Source organism: Daktulosphaira vitifoliae, unplaced genomic scaffold (genome assembly GCF_025091365.1).
Source record: "Daktulosphaira vitifoliae isolate Bord-2020 unplaced genomic scaffold, ASM2509136v1 Scaffold_5, whole genome shotgun sequence".
Lineage (NCBI taxonomy): Eukaryota > Metazoa > Arthropoda > Insecta > Hemiptera > Phylloxeridae > Daktulosphaira > Daktulosphaira vitifoliae.
In genome coordinates this window covers 1,462,847-1,480,961 of record NW_026099576.1, presented here as the reverse complement: position 1 = coordinate 1,480,961, position 18,115 = coordinate 1,462,847, and the positions used below count along the sequence as shown (strand labels likewise).

Below are 18,115 nucleotides of genomic sequence, written 5' to 3'. Positions count from 1 at the left end.
GCGCATGAAAAAAAAAAAGCTCGTAAAACGGTGAAAAATGAACGGATTGAATTGATTTTTTTATCATATCTCAGGAATGTCATTGGGCGGGTCTGATGAAAATTTCAAACCTTAAGTCGTAAAACGCTGGCGTCAGCGAGCGTTTTTCTCGAAAACGGTCGAAATTTTAAAACGCTCGCGGGCGAGCGGCAAAAATTTTCCGACCTTCGCCAATAATTTTCCCGGAGTCTGGTGACCGAGTACTTTCGTTGAAAAAAAATTTTTTGAAAATCCGAGCACGCTAAGTAATTTTCCCAGAAAAGCGTTTTTTCCCTTGTTCTATTATATAATAAGATGTAGACTATACAAATAATATCAATGAGTTATTTTTGAACATTTAGAATTATGAAATCTTTTTGTTAAGGTATTAACAGAAACGTTCAACAATTAACAAGACATTAAATAAAATTGCGATTGTGGCATGAATACCAAAAGCTTCTATAATATATATTATGACCATTAGAGATGGAACCTCATACTGTTTATTGTTGTTAAAAAAGAATTTTAATGTGGTGAAAAATCTTAATTTTTATAATCTATAGTATTATGAAGTTTGGGCAATACATAATATTTAATATAAAAAAATCACCATAATCTTAAATTTTCTTAAAAGAATGTTTAACAGAGATATCGTAATTATTTTGTAAACTACTATCATATGGCTCACTTATTTGGGCTACATCTAGATTACATTCAATATTCAGATCACATTCAAAATGTTTTTTTAATATTCATATCTATCCAATGTAAAATAATTAAGCGTCACGCAGTAGTTATGAAGGAATTTTATAATTTCATAATATTAAAACTTTAAATACTAGACGAATTATTTGTAGTTTAAGTTTTCATTTTAAACTTAATAATTTTATTGACTGTTCTAAATTGTTGTATCAATTCATTTCATATGTCCATTTAAAATTATTCTATGAGGACAGTTATTTTAGATGGAAAACATTAATTCTAAGTATTTATTTTTTTCTCCTTATGTAATATAATAACATAATGTCAATATAAAGGATATTGAAATAGATATGTTTAATTATAAAATTGAATTATTTAAAACAGGGTTCATAGCATTGAACCCTGGAAATGTTCTATACATTTGCTTATATATTAAATATTTTTATTTTTTATTGCTAAAATTATTTTATAGGTGAAATTTTATAAATCTATTTTTGTTCAATATTCCATAGTAATAATGAAGAAAGAAGATTATTTTGATTGAGTATCAAAAATGATTCAAGCGGGTCCTTATAAAGAATTAAAAAGAATCTAATAAGTAAAATGATAAGGGAGGTTACAAACGTTATTAATAGTTCAAAATTAATAAAAGAAAAGTTCAGGGTTTTTATTAAAACTTCAGTTATAAATAATAATGACTTTTCTGTCAAATTATCTGGTTATACTATTAAAAAAATTATATGTCAATATCTTTTTACGTAGTAGCTTTATTTCCAAGTATCCAGTTAAATATAACAGTTGGTTTTTTTAGTAATAAAAACCTTTTCTCTAATATTCTTCAAAATAATTTCCTTGGTAATATTTATGTAGTATTACTGTAATATTTTTGAACTAGGCTTCGCCTAGATGGGATTCCGCCCCAGACTCGGGACCCTACGAACCTTACGCGACTTCGGCGCGTAAGCCTCTTCGGGCCGTCATCATAAGTAGGTCGCTGATTCCGGTAGGAGTACTCGGCTACGCCGGGCACGATAAGTGTTTTGCAGAAAAAATATTACATCAGAATCAGTGTAATAAAAACACATTAAAAATGTTATTATTAAAATCAGGAAAATTCAAAAGGAGAATATAGTAAAATGTATTGGATATAAAGTTGACGTTTGTTAATGAGGTATTCCCCTTAGGCGTATTCAGAAATTATTATTGGAGGGTATTTAATATTTTTTTACTTTGTTAAACATGTTATAGAATTGTTTTTCTAAAAATCATAGTAATGATAGTAAAAAAAAGGACATTAGGTCCTTATATCTTAGAAGTGACCTAAAAAAATATTGATAGCACTGGTTTAAGGGAGGCCTATATTACCCTTAAACACACCACTCATATACACAAAAATTATTAATGTTCTAATTATAATAATTGTGTTTATATTATCTTTTAGTTTTATTCAGTTTTCATCAATTTCTTAAATTAAACACTATTTACAGATTTGTATCGAAGCGTTTCTTATGATAATGATTATAATCAATGTGTTTTTTTGATCCTTTTAAGATTTTGTAATATATTTCATCATATTTTAGAATAATTACAAAAAAATTGAGCACATTATACGTGGGACTATGTAAAAAATTTAATTTTGATAAAAATATTGGTAAATGCGATTTAACGTTGGACAGCATAGTAATCATAGATGAATCCCAATTTAAACGATAAACTCATAGACTCATACATCAAATATGAGATAATTAATAAAGATTATTAATAATGTACTGTTCTGATAATGAAAGTACAAACTTATAACCGTCTTGGAATTTATACAGAGTGATTTTTTTATTATAACCCACTCAATTACTTACAGAATAATAATAAATTAAACCTTTTTTTTTCGATTATCTTTAGTTACACATTATTCTTGAATTATTAACTATGTATCACTTTATAAGTTCATCCCTTATGCCTTGCAAGGATGTCAACTTTGTTTTTTTAAATGGGAACACTTATTTTGAATCTAATAAAATGTTTGAGTTTTTAATTTAATAGTAAATGGCATATGAATTTTTAATATAACTTTATTTGTTTATTAGATATAAACATTTAAAGTTTAAAATTTTTTAGTTAATATACAGGTATAATACACAAAGAATTACAAATATAGGTAGCTAATTGGTTTTTTATGACATTGCTGTCACAGTGACGGATTGTTTATTATCAATTGTGACTATCAATCGATATACTTTTTGTATTGTCAGTTAGTGTATTTATAAACTCACAACAATGTACCTTACTACCATTGATAATAACAATGCAGTGTATCTGTTAATATCAAAGTCTAAGAACACCAATTAGCTACTTGTATTTGTAATCAATTGTGAATTATATATGTATATTAACTCAAAAATTTTAAACTTTAAATGTTTATATCTAATAAACAAATAAAGTTATATTAAAAATCCTAGTACATATATGTTATATTAAAAATTAAACACTTATATTTAATTTACAATTAAATTGTAATATAATCAACAAAGTAAATTAATTAAACTTACTGATTTTTTTTGTTAAGTTTTTTTTAATTAACTAAATTTTAATTGATTAAATTTTGTGAAAATTTTTTTTTATATATATTTGAGACGACCTTGCGGTCTTAATCAAAATTTTTTACAAACGTTTACATCTAAAATTACATAAAATGTATAGTTAAGATATTATACACAATGAAGGAGAGAAACTTCCAGTTAAGAGTCTCCAAACTTAAGTAAATTTACATTAAATAATATATGTTTACAATAAGTCGTATGGTTTATTTTTTTTTAATCTTCTAACATTTTGTGAGTAATCAAGCAGTTGAGCAGCAGCTTGTTGACGTGGGTCTTCAGACGATTTTCATGTGCCTGGCATACCGTTGAATTTCTTCTCTGACGGTTGGTATCATCATATCCTTATGAATATGTCATTTTTTTCGTACATGTACGCATTGGTAATAGTACGGAGAGTAATGTTTTGCATAGTTTGAATTTTATCAATCCAAGACTTACTAGCACAGCCCCATAGTTGAATGCCGTAAGTCTATATTGGTTTTAAGAATGATACATAAAGTAATCTTTTATTTTCTATTGATAATTGTGATCTCCGGCCAATTAACCAATATATATTACTTCTTTTTTGTTTTATTTGTTTTAATTTCATTTTAATATGTATACTCCAGTTTAATTTAGAGTCTAAATGCATACATAGATATTTTGCCTACTTTTCTTGTGGGATTAATTGACCATCAAGTATTATCGGGTTGGGCTTTGTTACTCTATTTGTAAAGTTCACGTGTACTGATTTTGAACTATTTAATAGAATCTACCATTTTTTTGTCCATGTAAGGATACTATCAACATTTATTTGCAAATTTTTTGTAGCGATCGAAAGGTCTTTATCACATTACAATATAGCTGTGTTATCAGCAAACATAGCTGTTGTTATTTTATTTTAGGTAGGAATATCAGATGTATAAAGTAGATAAAGTATAGGCCCGAGGACACTACCTTGAGGTACCCCTGCTTTAATACCTTTCCATTCAGATACAGCTTCTTCGTGACTTACCCGAAACTGTCTTTCTACTAAGTATGAATCTAGTAGCCCACACCATGTATGAGGCAACTACTTTTTCAATTTATATAGTAAGCCTTCATGCCAAACGCGGTCAAAAGCCTGAGAAACATCGAGAAAAACGCCACAGCAATACTTTTTTTCCTCCATAGCTCTACTAATTACGTTTATAACGCGATGTACTTGATCTATGATGGAATGTTTAGTACGAAATCCAAACTGGTGGTTAGGAATTAGTTGACGTTCTTGAATAATGGGATTCAATCTAATGTAAAGTAGTTTTTCGAAAAGTTTCGATATTATAGGAAGAAGTGATATCGGCCTGTAGGAACGGGGGGCTATATAAGTACGGAAAAAATATTACCGGAATGTATAATAACGGAAAGTAATAATTCTGAACTAATATTTACGGACCGTAGAACGACGGAAAGTACAATACCGGACCGTATATTGACGGAAAGACAAATAACAGACCGTAGAATGACGGAACGTATAATCGCGGAAAGTGAAGAGCCGGATTGTATATTCCCGGACTGTATTTTTACGGAAATATATCATTGGTTCCAAAAACGTGAATAATTAAAATCTTTATTTATAAAGCATTAAATATCTCATGACATTTATTATTTCTTCCATGAAAATTTGTATAAAGTAGATTCCTGTGATATTAAAATTTATTATTATTACAATATATTCTATTTACTATCATTAAAATATACTGTATATAAAATTCTTCGTGAATTATAAAAAAGCTTTAGTGAAAAATGATTATTTATTTTTACAAATAGGAGTTAAGAATACATTTTAGTAATTACTTGGATCCATCGTAAATGTAGTACGCTAATTTTAAAGTTAACAACATATAAACTAACAAAATTAATCGTATAGTTAAATAAAGTCAGTTTAATTCAATTGAAAATTAAACTATTTTTTAAAATCACAGTACAATTTTAAATTCAAAAGATTTTGAAAAGTAATTTAAATTTTAAACTGCATTAGTTTAACTTTGTGTTATAATTAATTTAGTATTAATAAAAGTAATAAGTATAATAAAAATAATATTATCTATTTGGTAGTGTCTAAGTACTTTTCGGTAAGCTTATAAATCAATTTTACCCATTATTCTGAAGGACAAAAATAATTAAAAAATTTCAGTAATGATTGTTGCCAATCAATATACAGCAGAAAACTAACCTGAATGATAAAATTGATTTACAAATTTTTGGTACAGACAACAGCTAAAATGTCTTCAACTCCATGTTTTTGGTTAAATTATCTTATGAAAAAATCTATCTAATATATTATACAGGTGATTAATTAAAGATAAGAAATTCTTTGATATTTAATTCAAGAAATTATCTTAGAAAATATGTAATTTTCGTAAAAGAAATTATTGTTTAATTCTAAAAACTCTAGAATAATATGTAGTTAAATATTTTTTTTCATCTCTTCAGAGATAAAAACCTAAAATTTCAAGTAACCACCCCTATTGTGCCTGTAGTCTTAAAAAAATTGTTTAAGTAATTTAGATGTATTCCAAATACAGTTAAATGAAAATATTTAACTAGTATTTCAAATACTTTTTCATAAAAGTATTTGTACAGTATCTTGAACTTTTTAAAAAAGTATTTGATTTAAAAAAGTATCCACACTTTGACCTTCAATAAGTTAAATTATAGTTTAATATTTGTTAGCATAAAATATTATTTTAGCTTCGATGCAAAGCTGACAAGATATTTATTTAACTATGATGTGTTTTGTTTTTGTCTGCTGCCACTTTTCCTTAACTCTCACTGGTCCGATTTTTTTCAACAAAACGTCAAAAGATCATAAATCATATATACTTGAAGATATTGCCCTTAAAAATAGAAAAAAATTTCCTCCTTCCCTGTAAATGGACAAAATCTACAAGAAAATTTAAATTTTAAAAATCAATAATTCTTGACATTTTTTTTCTTAAAACTACCATACCTATTTCAAAAATTAACAAATCAAAATAATTTTTATTTATATTAAATTCTTAAGTATTTCTTTTTTAAATTATATCATTTTTTTTAAATTCTGACCAGTGTATCCAACGGGAGGAGCTAAAAACGTCGAACTTGTCGATAAAAAATATTAATTAATTTGCGTATTCCTTTTTGTGTCTGCGTCGGGTTACTACCGAAGTATGACACAATAATTATAGAGATAAACATTAAAGACCAAAAAAGTCTTCGCGAAAAATAAAATTAAACAGAATTTATTAGTTAGACGTTGATAAATCAATGTTACAACAAATTTGTAAAGACCTCTTTCTTTTCATTATAGTTAACTGCATTATTAATTCTGAGGAATTTTTTCTATTTATAATAATTAATAGGATATATATAAAAAAAATAGATTTCTACATTTTTTTTTCAATTTTTATCCCTTTGACGTACGTGAAGGGGTTGACAATAAAATTCACTAATATTTTTTGTATGCTGTTTAGAACAAAATTCCGATCACTTTGCATCAAATTAATTAAAAAATAAACGAAGTTTATATAGAGACCACGTATTATAAATTAATATGTGTGTATGAATGTATATATTAAAGTACTCTAATAGTATTAGATTAACTTCTATTTAAAGTTGTATTTGTAATATACATAAGTATTATATTGTATCTGAAACCGAGCGTTTGGCATTTAAATAACGTTCCTAAGAAATTAACAAACTTTTACTTCAATATCGCAAGTTGCCGAGAGCATTTTACTTTTCGTCTCATTAACTCATTTTTGCACACCGGGATGTAAATTATTTTCATTATTTGTACTTTTTTTTTTTTAAGAATAAAATCTAAAATATGTTTGTCAATTATGTTACTTTGATTTTATAATAATATTTAATAAAAACTCCTTAACAATGAACAAAAAGATTTCAGGTTTTCAAATATAAGGTAGGTTTAAAATGTACAGCGATTTCGAGCTGCTCAAATAGCTACAAATAGCTATGTTGTATGTACACTATGATTTTTATAAATTTATTAAATTAAAAAAACACTTATTGCAATCACTATTGAATTTAGGAATATTAATAATATAAAATTGATATTTTATCTTAAGAATGATCGAAATCGAACAGAAATCTCCATTAATAGAAGATATGAAAAACAAATGTCCAACTTGAATTTGTTCTATACAATAATAATTTTAAAACACAATTAATAATAATTTTGTCATGCTGAAAATTCATTCCGAATCTCCGTGCTTCAGTAGGTATTCATGGAATAAAACTATATAGAACGAGAGAGCATATTGAGAACCACTCATAACAATATTTTCCGGATTTCTACGGTCCGGCGTTCTACATTCCGAATTTTAGAAGACCGGTAATCTACGGACAGGCATCTTGTATTCCGTATTTATACGGTCCGGGATTTTACGATCCTGAATTTTACAGTCCGGATTTTAAAGTTTCCGTAATTATACAGTTCTAGTAATATACGTTCCGGAGATATTTTTTCCGGATAATTCATGTTCCGCCCATTTTTTTTCCGCATAAATACGGCCTCCCGTAGGAACTAGTACTCTCAGGCAGCTTTCCTGGTTTTAATAACATGATGACTTGTGCTTTTTTCCAATTTACAGGTACATATTCTATACGTAAGCAGGTATTAAATATGTAAGTTAATAAGATGATTGTTTTGCGAGATAATTCTTTAATTATACGCGGACTTATCCTATCATAACCCGGAGACTTTTTAGAGTTAATATTTTTATCTATCTCATTTGCAACTTCAAGAGGCGTGAAATATTTAATGCGATCTGTAGTTTGATCAGTGGTATCGTAGTTTAAGTACGTCGTGTTTAGATCAGATTGTATGTTGTTAGGTTGAAATACACATTCCAAGTAACTTGCAAAAGTTTCAGATATTTCCTGTTCGCTTCGAGCCCATGTACCATCATCCTTTAAAATTGGTGGCACATATACTTGAGGTCTTTTCATACGTCTGGTTGCTTTCCATAACGAGTAGTCTGTATTTTCTGTTGCAGATAAGTTATCTATATATGCTTTAAAAGTTTCATTTTTTATTGAGAACATTTTTTCTTTTAGGATTTTGAGGAGTCGATTCCAGTCGCTTTTGTCTACTGGATTTTGTGTTCGATGCCATTTTTTCCTTGCTCTTCTTTTAAGTTGAATTAAGTTTCTTATCTCTAAAGGATAAGTCTTTTCTTTTTCGAACATAACTTCATTATTACGTGTAGATTGTTCAGCAGCTATAATTATGTTATCTGTTAAATTCTGTACAGCTATCTCTATGTTACTTGTAGATTTGAGTTTAACTGACAAATCAATTCTTATGTCTAAATGGTCACGAAAAGCTTCCCAATTTGTGTGTTTATTTATGAGCACAGGACGTTTTTGTTTTTTTATTACGTGCGACCTTAGTATTAAGAGCACTGGTATATGGTCTGACGTTAAATCAGGTATTCCTTCAATATTAGTATAATTCGAGTTCACGCCTTAAACTACAAATATAATTTTGTGAAATAATCTACTAAAATTTGATTTAAAATTTTCAACATTCTTTGTTGATATAAATATTAGTTTTTTTCATGTACATTAAAATCTATACTTAAAATTAATGATTTTACAAGCTCCGTGAGGATTTCACATTAATTAACTCAAATAATAATAAATCAGTTCAAAATATATCACTGAATAGTGATATATTTTTCATAAACTTCCATTTTGTATATTCGTTATTTTTTTTATATAAAATGCCGTGCTCTAATAGTATTCAATAATAATTTCAAATTTTTAAATTTATTTATAAAAATAAAAAAAAACTATGGAAAATATTCTTACCTTCTTTTCTTTTCTAATAATGCATTAATTACAGACTTCAAGACTGTTTTATGGATCATGTTCGGCTATTATTGATAATTAAATTAGAATTATACAAGAAAAATTATAGTATAACATACCATATCTTTAAGAGAATCGTGGACTGAGTAGATAAATTCTAAATGTAATTCAGGATCTTCTAATTTAGCTCCAGATTGATTTGGATTAATCTTAAAAAAATAATATATATGAAAATTGTAAAAAATTTTCTAGAAATTTCTCGATTTCTTAAAAAAATTCCTATTATTGACCCCACAAAAAGCACACTCAAAATTTTAAATATATATTTTTTAACCTTTAATTATTGGGCGAATTTTTAAAAATAACAACTATGTTTTCTAGTAAGAATGCTTGTCAAATAATTAAATAAATGTTTTTAGTGCATTAATAAATTTAAAAATTGACAAATGCTTTATGAGTTACCATCCGCGTAATCTTGATATCAAAAACCTACCATAGAATAAATCTTCTTCTTTTTCATTGCTTTTAAATATTTATGTTAAAAATCAGTGTCTTTTAATTACCACTTCCAAAATTTTTTATTTATCTTAACATTTTATTATAAAGGGAATAAACATTTTGTCTCCTTAGTTCATTCTAATATTCGTTTAAGTAACTCGGAACTATGTCTTTCTGAAACATACTGAGAGCTCTGTGACGATCTTTCTTATATTTTTATGTAACATCTCATGAAATTAGTCTTATTCATTTATACTTATTGAGTTATAAGTGATATATGCTTTATTTAAGATTTAGAGTGAAAGTTAGTGAATAATTATCCAATGTCTTAATTGAATCGGTTTTTTCGAAAAGGCCATATCTCCATAAAATTTTATTTTTCAAGAAACATAAAAAACTATTTTTAAAGATCAAAATAAATTTAGATGAAAATTGAATAAGGGTTGAATTATCGAATTCCCTAATAAAAAACTAACTATGATGTAATATTGACTATTTATACCTATTGGATTATTTTATGAGGGAATGAACGTGTTTGAGATATGACCTTTTCCAATGGATTGTAAATTTTAATTGGTTATGACCTCGCGACTCTGTTCAATTGTTTATTGTATATCATATATAATTAAATAATTAGTCTTACAAAATATACTGTGCATTCTTTGTAATAATTTTGTTTATGAACTTCAACATCATTTCTTTTTAGTTAATTTTTTCTTTTAATATCAATCGTAGACTCAGTTTCGTCTTCGAATTCACTCATATTGACTTATTATTAATAATATTAACCTCACTTATTCTTGATAATAACAATAATTATTATTGTTATTATCAACTATTATCAACAACATATAGACAATAAACCAGATGAAAATAGAATCTTAACAAATAAAATTGCTGATCGAGTTATTTTTGGAGAAATGGTCTTTTCAAATGCACTCGTTATTTTTAGACTAGAACGAGTTGTTGGAAATATGAATGTCTCTCAGTAAATTTGCATTATTATTAGATAAACACATCTATCACACAAAAGTAGTTTTGAAAAAATGTGGGAAAATGGCCTTTTCGAAATGACCGATTCAATTCACATCAAAATACTCAATTTTAATCAACCCAAGTTCAATTATAACATACTTTGGGATAAAATATGATGTATTTTAGTGTCATTTTTATAAAAAAATTTTAATATAGTTTATTAAATGAAAAATTACCATTTAAAAATTAAACTATAAATATTTCTTTGCTCTTAAAAATATTTTTTATCAGACGACATAATGTTTTTTTCAATATTTTAACGCTTATTTTATTTTCGAGAGGTCCTAGACTTTTTAAGACCTTTCTCAAACTCCGCTTATGAATGTAATTTTATTACATAACTCTGTGTATGTTATAGGGTCACCTAGTGCATAATGATACATATAACATTCAACTTGATGTTACACACTCAATTAAATTTTTTCTGATACTCATGACCCATTTAAAAATTATTTGACTTGAGCACAGTAAAACTTAGCATTGAGAAGTATAAATAGTAAATAATATTACATACTTAGTTGTGTACAATTAGAATTTAAAAATTGGTAGCACAGTAGTATCTTGGCACAGTTGGGACAAGTATAGATTTAATCTGACAGTGATAAAAATCACTATCATAAGAAACGCTTCGATGCAAATCTGTTAATAGTGTTTAATTTTAAGGATTTGGTGGATTATTCTAAAAGCAAATATAACTCCAATTTTTTGTTCTATTTCGAATACTATTTACGCATAGAAGATAGGTAGCCGGAACAATTTTTTTTTCAACTTGTAATACTTAATGTAAGCCCTAATTTAACACATGTTTAAAGGACGCAATATTTCCGGAATATTTTCAAAAATTAAGTTGAAAAAGTTCTACTTTTTATACGCATATTTCAAGTTTTGAACGCTCCTGTATATAGGGCAATTGCACGATTTAAATAAAAGTATGTTGGATGAAAAAAGTATTTATAATGCATTTTTTTTTAACTACGGCAACTATTTGCGTGGAGATAAGTCGTTGGGACAATTTTTTTTTTAATTTATAGTACGCAGCAACAATGTTTATTATATATTTATTGTCACTGTACTTGAGCCTACCTGGGCGTTTACACCAAATAAATAAATAAATAAGCTTTAATTTAACATATATTTAAAAGACGCAGTATTTTCGGATCATTTTCAAAAGTTAAGTTCAGTTTTGTAAAAACTTGCTATTTTGAATTCCCCCCAGTGTGTAGGTAAGGGTCAGAATGTCAAAAAAATAATACCAAATAAAATAAAATTACCTTTGGTTTTTATTTAAAAAAATTATTTTGATTATTTAATTTTTGAAAAAGTTATGGTAGTTTTAAAAAAAAAGTGAAAAAAATGTCGAAAATTACTGATTATTATAATTGCAATTTTTTCGGAGATTTCCCCTCATTTACGGAGAACGAGGGAAATTTTTGCAATTTTTAACGATGTCTTCAACTAAATACGAATTGTGATCTTTTGACATATTGTTCATCAAAATCGGCCCAGATAGAACTGAGAAAAAGTTGTAACAGATACAAAAAAAAACACATCATGGTAAAATTAATACCTTCTCAGCTTTGCATCGAAGCTAAGAATTGAACCATTAATTTGTTTGTGTATTACAATTTATTTTATTCATTAAACTAGTTTAACTTTATTAATTAAACGTCGAAAAACTTTTATTTACAAGTTAATTAGAAAATATATTATCGTCATACCTTAAACAGTGCACAAATTTCAGCAAATGAATTGAAAGATCTCTCATAAAATCTTTGAATTGCAATAAAATTTTCATTTTTATGACTTTTTCGAACTTCTTGTCTAAATAAATAAATAACCAGTCATGCAAAAAAAAAAAACTTTTCAATTTGTATTTAAATATAGAAACATATACTGTCACAGCATGAGTATTTAGAATGCATATTTATGCAAACATATTTGCAAAAATGTATTTAAGATCAAATACAGGTACTTTTAATTTATTTGAATAATCATCATGATAATTTCTCAGTATCCATACTAGTTGATTGGAATCAGTATAATAATCATTGATTATTATACCGGCTGTCGACCTGACTTTATCATGACTGAGGGAGTTAGAATAGGACAAGGTGTTTGTCACTGATAAAATTATCATATGGTCTCTCATCAAAGAATCAACAATATTCAGCAAAGCTAACACATCAGCGCCAAGATAGAAACTGAATGTGTAATAAACCAAAAAATAAAATAAAATAAAGTTTATATCATATGAGAATAAATATGAAAGGCGAAGAGTGAAATATAATAAAATAATACAAATAAAAAGGGCATTTTAGAAAGGTGAGTACATAGAGGTTGAACATATAAAGGTAATGGTCAAATAAATCAAGTAACATAAATGTATTTGACAAAATAATAAATTGATCTAGGGGTTAAATAATATTGAAAAATTGATGTTAAATATCTCTTGAAAAATTCTATAATTTACCTCAATGGTTTATTAAGCAATATATTTATTTGTAGTTTAAAGGCATACATAAAACTTGCACTTACCTAATATTCTATGTAACAATATTTTAAACAATTTAACGTTGATTCTGAATTCACACTGTGTTTCACACGATGTATACTACGTGTTTTATAGTCAATATGACTACTTGGAAAAACGGTTTAATTTTAAATAATACGATCACGATACAAAAATCTATGACTGATTGTTACATTTAAAGAGAGAATTTTAAACAATCTTTTTTTTTATCATAAATTTAACTTAAATAATATACCCGTATTTCATCTTTATTGAATAAGTTTTTTTTTTAGAGAGAATATATTTTATTGAGAGACCTATACCAATCTTTTTTTAAGCTTTTTCTGACCAAAATAAGATTCAAAAATATTTATGTCCATGTAGAAATTTTATCAAGACGGTATTGTGGTAGCCCAATGTTTCCCGGAGATAGCGCTTTGAAAAAATGCGGCACAATAATCACCAAGATAAAATTTAAACTATAAAAATATGTTCGTAAGTTTCTTTGCGTTGTTTGCCACCGCAATGTTCTTTTGAAACAAGGACATTAGCTACGTGACTAGCTTCCTAATAAAAAATGCTTAAAATGAATATTTACCATTAAAAGAATATTTAAAGTGGGGTTGGGTTATTATAAAAATAAAATAATTTTAAAATGTTTGACATTTATTTCCATGATAGGAGAAACAAAACATTATTATTTAATGAACAACTATTTCTTTGTGGATAAGAGATAAAAATACTTCCATAGTTCCTCTGCCAGTCGTACGAGGCGACTAACGAGGTTGCGTCAGGTCGATAGCCAACGTAAAATTTTGTCAAATGTATGAGGAGTCCTGAACAAAACTTAGACAGATTATTTCATCTCGGATGTACGCCAGGACAACAGTTAAGTAAGCGTAGATGATGTGGGAGATCGTGTTAAGTAGAAGTTTAGAATAAGGGTGGCTAACTCCAAGTAGTTGAGATTAAGGCTAAGAAAAATAAGAATTTAATACATTTTAAAAACTTTAATTTGGAATACAGACGTTCAGAAACATATTTAAAAACCAAACCAAATATTTAAAAGTTTCTCTGGACATAGGTTTTAATTACATTTTTGTGAACAACTTATCAAATGAAAACTTATTGACTTAATTATATTATATTTGCAAAAAAAATGTTTTATGCCACCTTCCTAGCATAATTTTCTAAATACGCTTCTAGTTGCCATAATCGAAATCGATTGTGATCGGTTTCCAATTAATCGATAATTTTACATTTGAAAAACGATTAATCAATTTTTTGCATAGTTTTACTCGTACTTATAGAATAAAGTTATGAACTTAAATCATCCGAATCTGCTGATATAACATATCTTTAAATACAAAAAAATAGTAAGCTTAGTTCAATTATAATAGACATCTTGTAACGTGACAAAAAGTATCTGTTTATTTTTTTTTTTGTCCATTTGTATATGTATTTATTTGTGTTCTGAATTATCTTGGTTGAGCCGAATGCGTACTGCGACGGCGTTTATCAGTTAAATAATCACGATAAGGTGTTGTGATTTGTTTGTGCGCGTGCGAGATAGTCAGCTGTGTACTACTTCGGACCGGTTCATGGGCGGCATTTGTGTGTACATTCACCCCGCTCCTTTCCTATCTTGAACGTCAATTGCACTGCTCACTACCTACATTGTCGCCTTATGATATGTGATTATTAAAACTTTTCTTAATAATTTCCGGCACTGAGTGGTAAAATTTGTTAACCCTACTCTAAAGGCAGCCGTGTTGTCGCCAACGGACCGCCGGGTCAAACGACGGTAGTTTTGTCGGAAATTAGCCATTGTCGGAACGGGTTGTTGATTAATTTTCGTCCGTCACGGTAGACAGAATATTTTTTTAAGTGTGCCGTGCCATAAGCACGTGTGGAAAATTTTTTTATTAAATTTTTTTTTTTAGGTGTCCCTATTTTTTTAATTTTATTATTTAGGTCCCGCAACATGGCAGGCGTGTTACAATACCACCTGTCATGTTATATATATTATTTTTGTGATTTATATATATATATATATATATATATAGATTTTATATGATATTGGGTGATGCGTATACAGTATTAGTACAATGTGGTGACGTAGTGCATTTTATTCCGGGGTGTCTCAACGTCTTGCAAGCTAAGTCTAACTGTTTAAAACCATTCACTTGGAACGTATACCCGCCGTGCTTAGCGGTAATGTCGTGATTACTAGCTGGTGGGTACCCGAAGACGTTCATCGTATTTTCTAATTGTAAAAGTGTAGGTGTAACTATTTTTTTTTATTAATATCTGTATTTTTTTTCTCTGTTCCCTTTTAATTTGTAGATGAGGTTTTTTGACCTTCGGTTTTTTGCCTCGTATTAACTTAATTTTTTTACTTAATAAAGTCCCCTTAGTTTAACTTAACTATTATCTTATTTTTTTTTTTGCGTGTTCAATCTTCAATGGACTCGTGTATTTTTGTATGTTTTTTCCTTTCAAAAATCAACTCCACCTAGTTTATAAGGTACGGACAATGGCCTTGTATAAGGTCATCCCTGATGAATATGGTTATGTGACAACTGTCACGAGGTTTTGGTGTACATCAACTATGAATGACTCAACAAAAATCAAATATAATTTTAGGACTTTTCTATTTTTTTTTCATCTTAAATTGTTTTTAATGTACAAAATTTAATTTCTTTTTAAAATCCAACTGTGGTCCGACAATACATTGTCTCGCCCAGTAGGTTGGCGACCCTTTTTTTTTTAATTTTTCAATGCGTCATGAAAGTTATAAATTTTCCTTTGTGGCCAATTAATGCAATTTTTTTATATTTGTAACCTTTCAAAGTAATTTTTCTTCCTAGGTTACACACCATTATAACTCCTATATCTATGCATAATGATAAAGTTTTCAAAATTTATAAGTGAACATAGTCGACAGCCGGCAACGAATAAAACGCTTTATTAACCTAATCGTAAGGTTGGTCAGTGTATCATAAGAGTTATTTAGATGAGTGCGAGTTTTAAAGAGACCTTTAAAGTTTGTATGAGTTTTCTGTGAATTCTTTATTCAAATGTTTTATTTTTTAAGTGAATAGTGAGAATAAGCTAGGTTAAGTTTGCTGTCAGAGTGTTCAATAAGTAAGGAAAAGGGTATCTATTGTTTTCTTATTTGTAATATTTGACATTGTTTCTTATTTTTTAAACACACTGTATATTTTTTTTATTTTTATTTTTAAAGTAAGCAAGCTATTTATTTTGATCATCAGGTCAAAGATTTTGTGCTATAAAAAACATTCAGTATTTAATCATTTGTTTTAATGCTAATGGAATTACATGTATGTTTAGTATAAAAAAAAACTAATAATCTTAAGACCCTCACAATTTTTTTCTCTTTATGAATTTTTTTTAAAAATTAAAATTTTTTTAAAATTGTTTTTGTAAAGACATAAATGATGACCAATAAGTAATAAGACGGATAAATTGTTATTAATAACTGGAAAAATAAAATATTGTTTCAATACTTTTTGAACACTCAGTATAACAATATAATATTAAATCTTACAATAAGTCTTCTCTTGTTTCATGTCTAGTTGGATATTGTGGTTTAATCTCAACTTGTAATTTTTTTTTCAAATTTCTGGACTCATTAATAACCAAATTATTGTTCGTTATTGTGGCTATATCTGATCTGTGAGCTACAAATTGGTTAGAATTTTCCTAAAATTAATAAAAGAAAAAATATTGAATTTAATAAATTTCAAAACTTAAAAATTTATATATATATATACATACATAAAAATATTCATAGTCGAAATTAGATCTTTATATTAAACCAGTTCAAAAAAAATTGAATTGAGTTTTCAATGATTTTTGTTTTTTTGTCTTGTTGTAGTAAAATTAGGAGAAATTAGTCTATCAGTTCCAAAAGAATATTAAAATAAGAAATTAAATTAGCCATCTGATATTTTTTGTTCACTTAGTTATCTCAGTGTATAATTCTTAGTTATATTATTATATATAATGTCCATAGAAGATAAAACCTTTTATCAAATTTTATTAATTGAAACAATATAGTTATCGCAAATTAAAAAAATATTTGAATATTTCTAATCAATAATCTATAATATCATTTTTTTACAAGATCACTTGTGGGTCTTCTTAATAATTATAAAGCTTTCTAAAATGTTGGTATTTATCTAAACATATTAAATAAATTTGCTATACCTTTGAAACACAAGGGATGACCATAAAAAATACTTCAAGATTAAATTGATATAAAGCTATAAATTAAAGAAAAGAAAACATTTTTTTTTTAATTAATTAAGTGATTTACAATAACAGAATCACGTTGCATAATTATTTAAATTCTTTTATAAGGATATTTAATAATTTTGAATAATTTTTAAATAATTGTGTAAATTATTTTTTTTTTAATTTGACTTCATATAATTAAAATTATTATTGGTCATAGAAGTTACTTTATCAACAGTTCAATGAAACACAACTGTTTCATAGATGCACCAGTAGAAAAAAAAAGTATTATGTTAACAAATACAAAGTAATATGGGAAGCTATATTAAAATAGTTTTTCTGAGCACACAGTAAATTGAAACCATTATACGATAAAACTCAACCTAAATATTAAAAATAATTCTAAAAAGCAATTTTTTTTCTAAATTTGAATTAATTTTAAATGAAAATGGGAAGACTGAAATTATGAAATCCAAATAATATTAAATATCAATTAAAAGTGTTTAATATATTTATGAAAGTATCTTTTTTGAAAATATTTTAAATTGTTCCGTAAAATGAAGTGAATTGCAACATAATAGAATTTTATTTCTATTGTCGTTAAATGCTATATTTTGGTGATAAAAAGCTCAAAAATAAGTATTAATCATTTTGAAGCACA

The 18,115-nt window shown here is 26.9% G+C and overlaps 1 protein-coding gene across 5 annotated transcripts in view; it reads right to left on the bottom strand.

Annotated features, from left to right (window-relative positions):
- Nucleotides 1–18,115, bottom strand: part of LOC126908325 (probable E3 ubiquitin-protein ligase HECTD2) — a 123,477-nt gene that overhangs the window by 93,451 nt on the left and 11,911 nt on the right. For all 5 annotated transcript variants that reach the window (XM_050690260.1, XM_050690259.1, XM_050690261.1 and 2 more), the window contains 4 exons: nucleotides 16,766–16,920; nucleotides 12,404–12,506; nucleotides 9,272–9,361; nucleotides 9,153–9,217 (listed from right to left, as the gene is read on the bottom strand). In XM_050690260.1, the coding sequence (XP_050546217.1) occupies nucleotides 9,153–9,217; nucleotides 9,272–9,361; nucleotides 12,404–12,506; nucleotides 16,766–16,920 (413 nt within the window). The remainder of the gene's footprint in view (nucleotides 1–9,152; nucleotides 9,218–9,271; nucleotides 9,362–12,403; nucleotides 12,507–16,765; nucleotides 16,921–18,115) is intronic.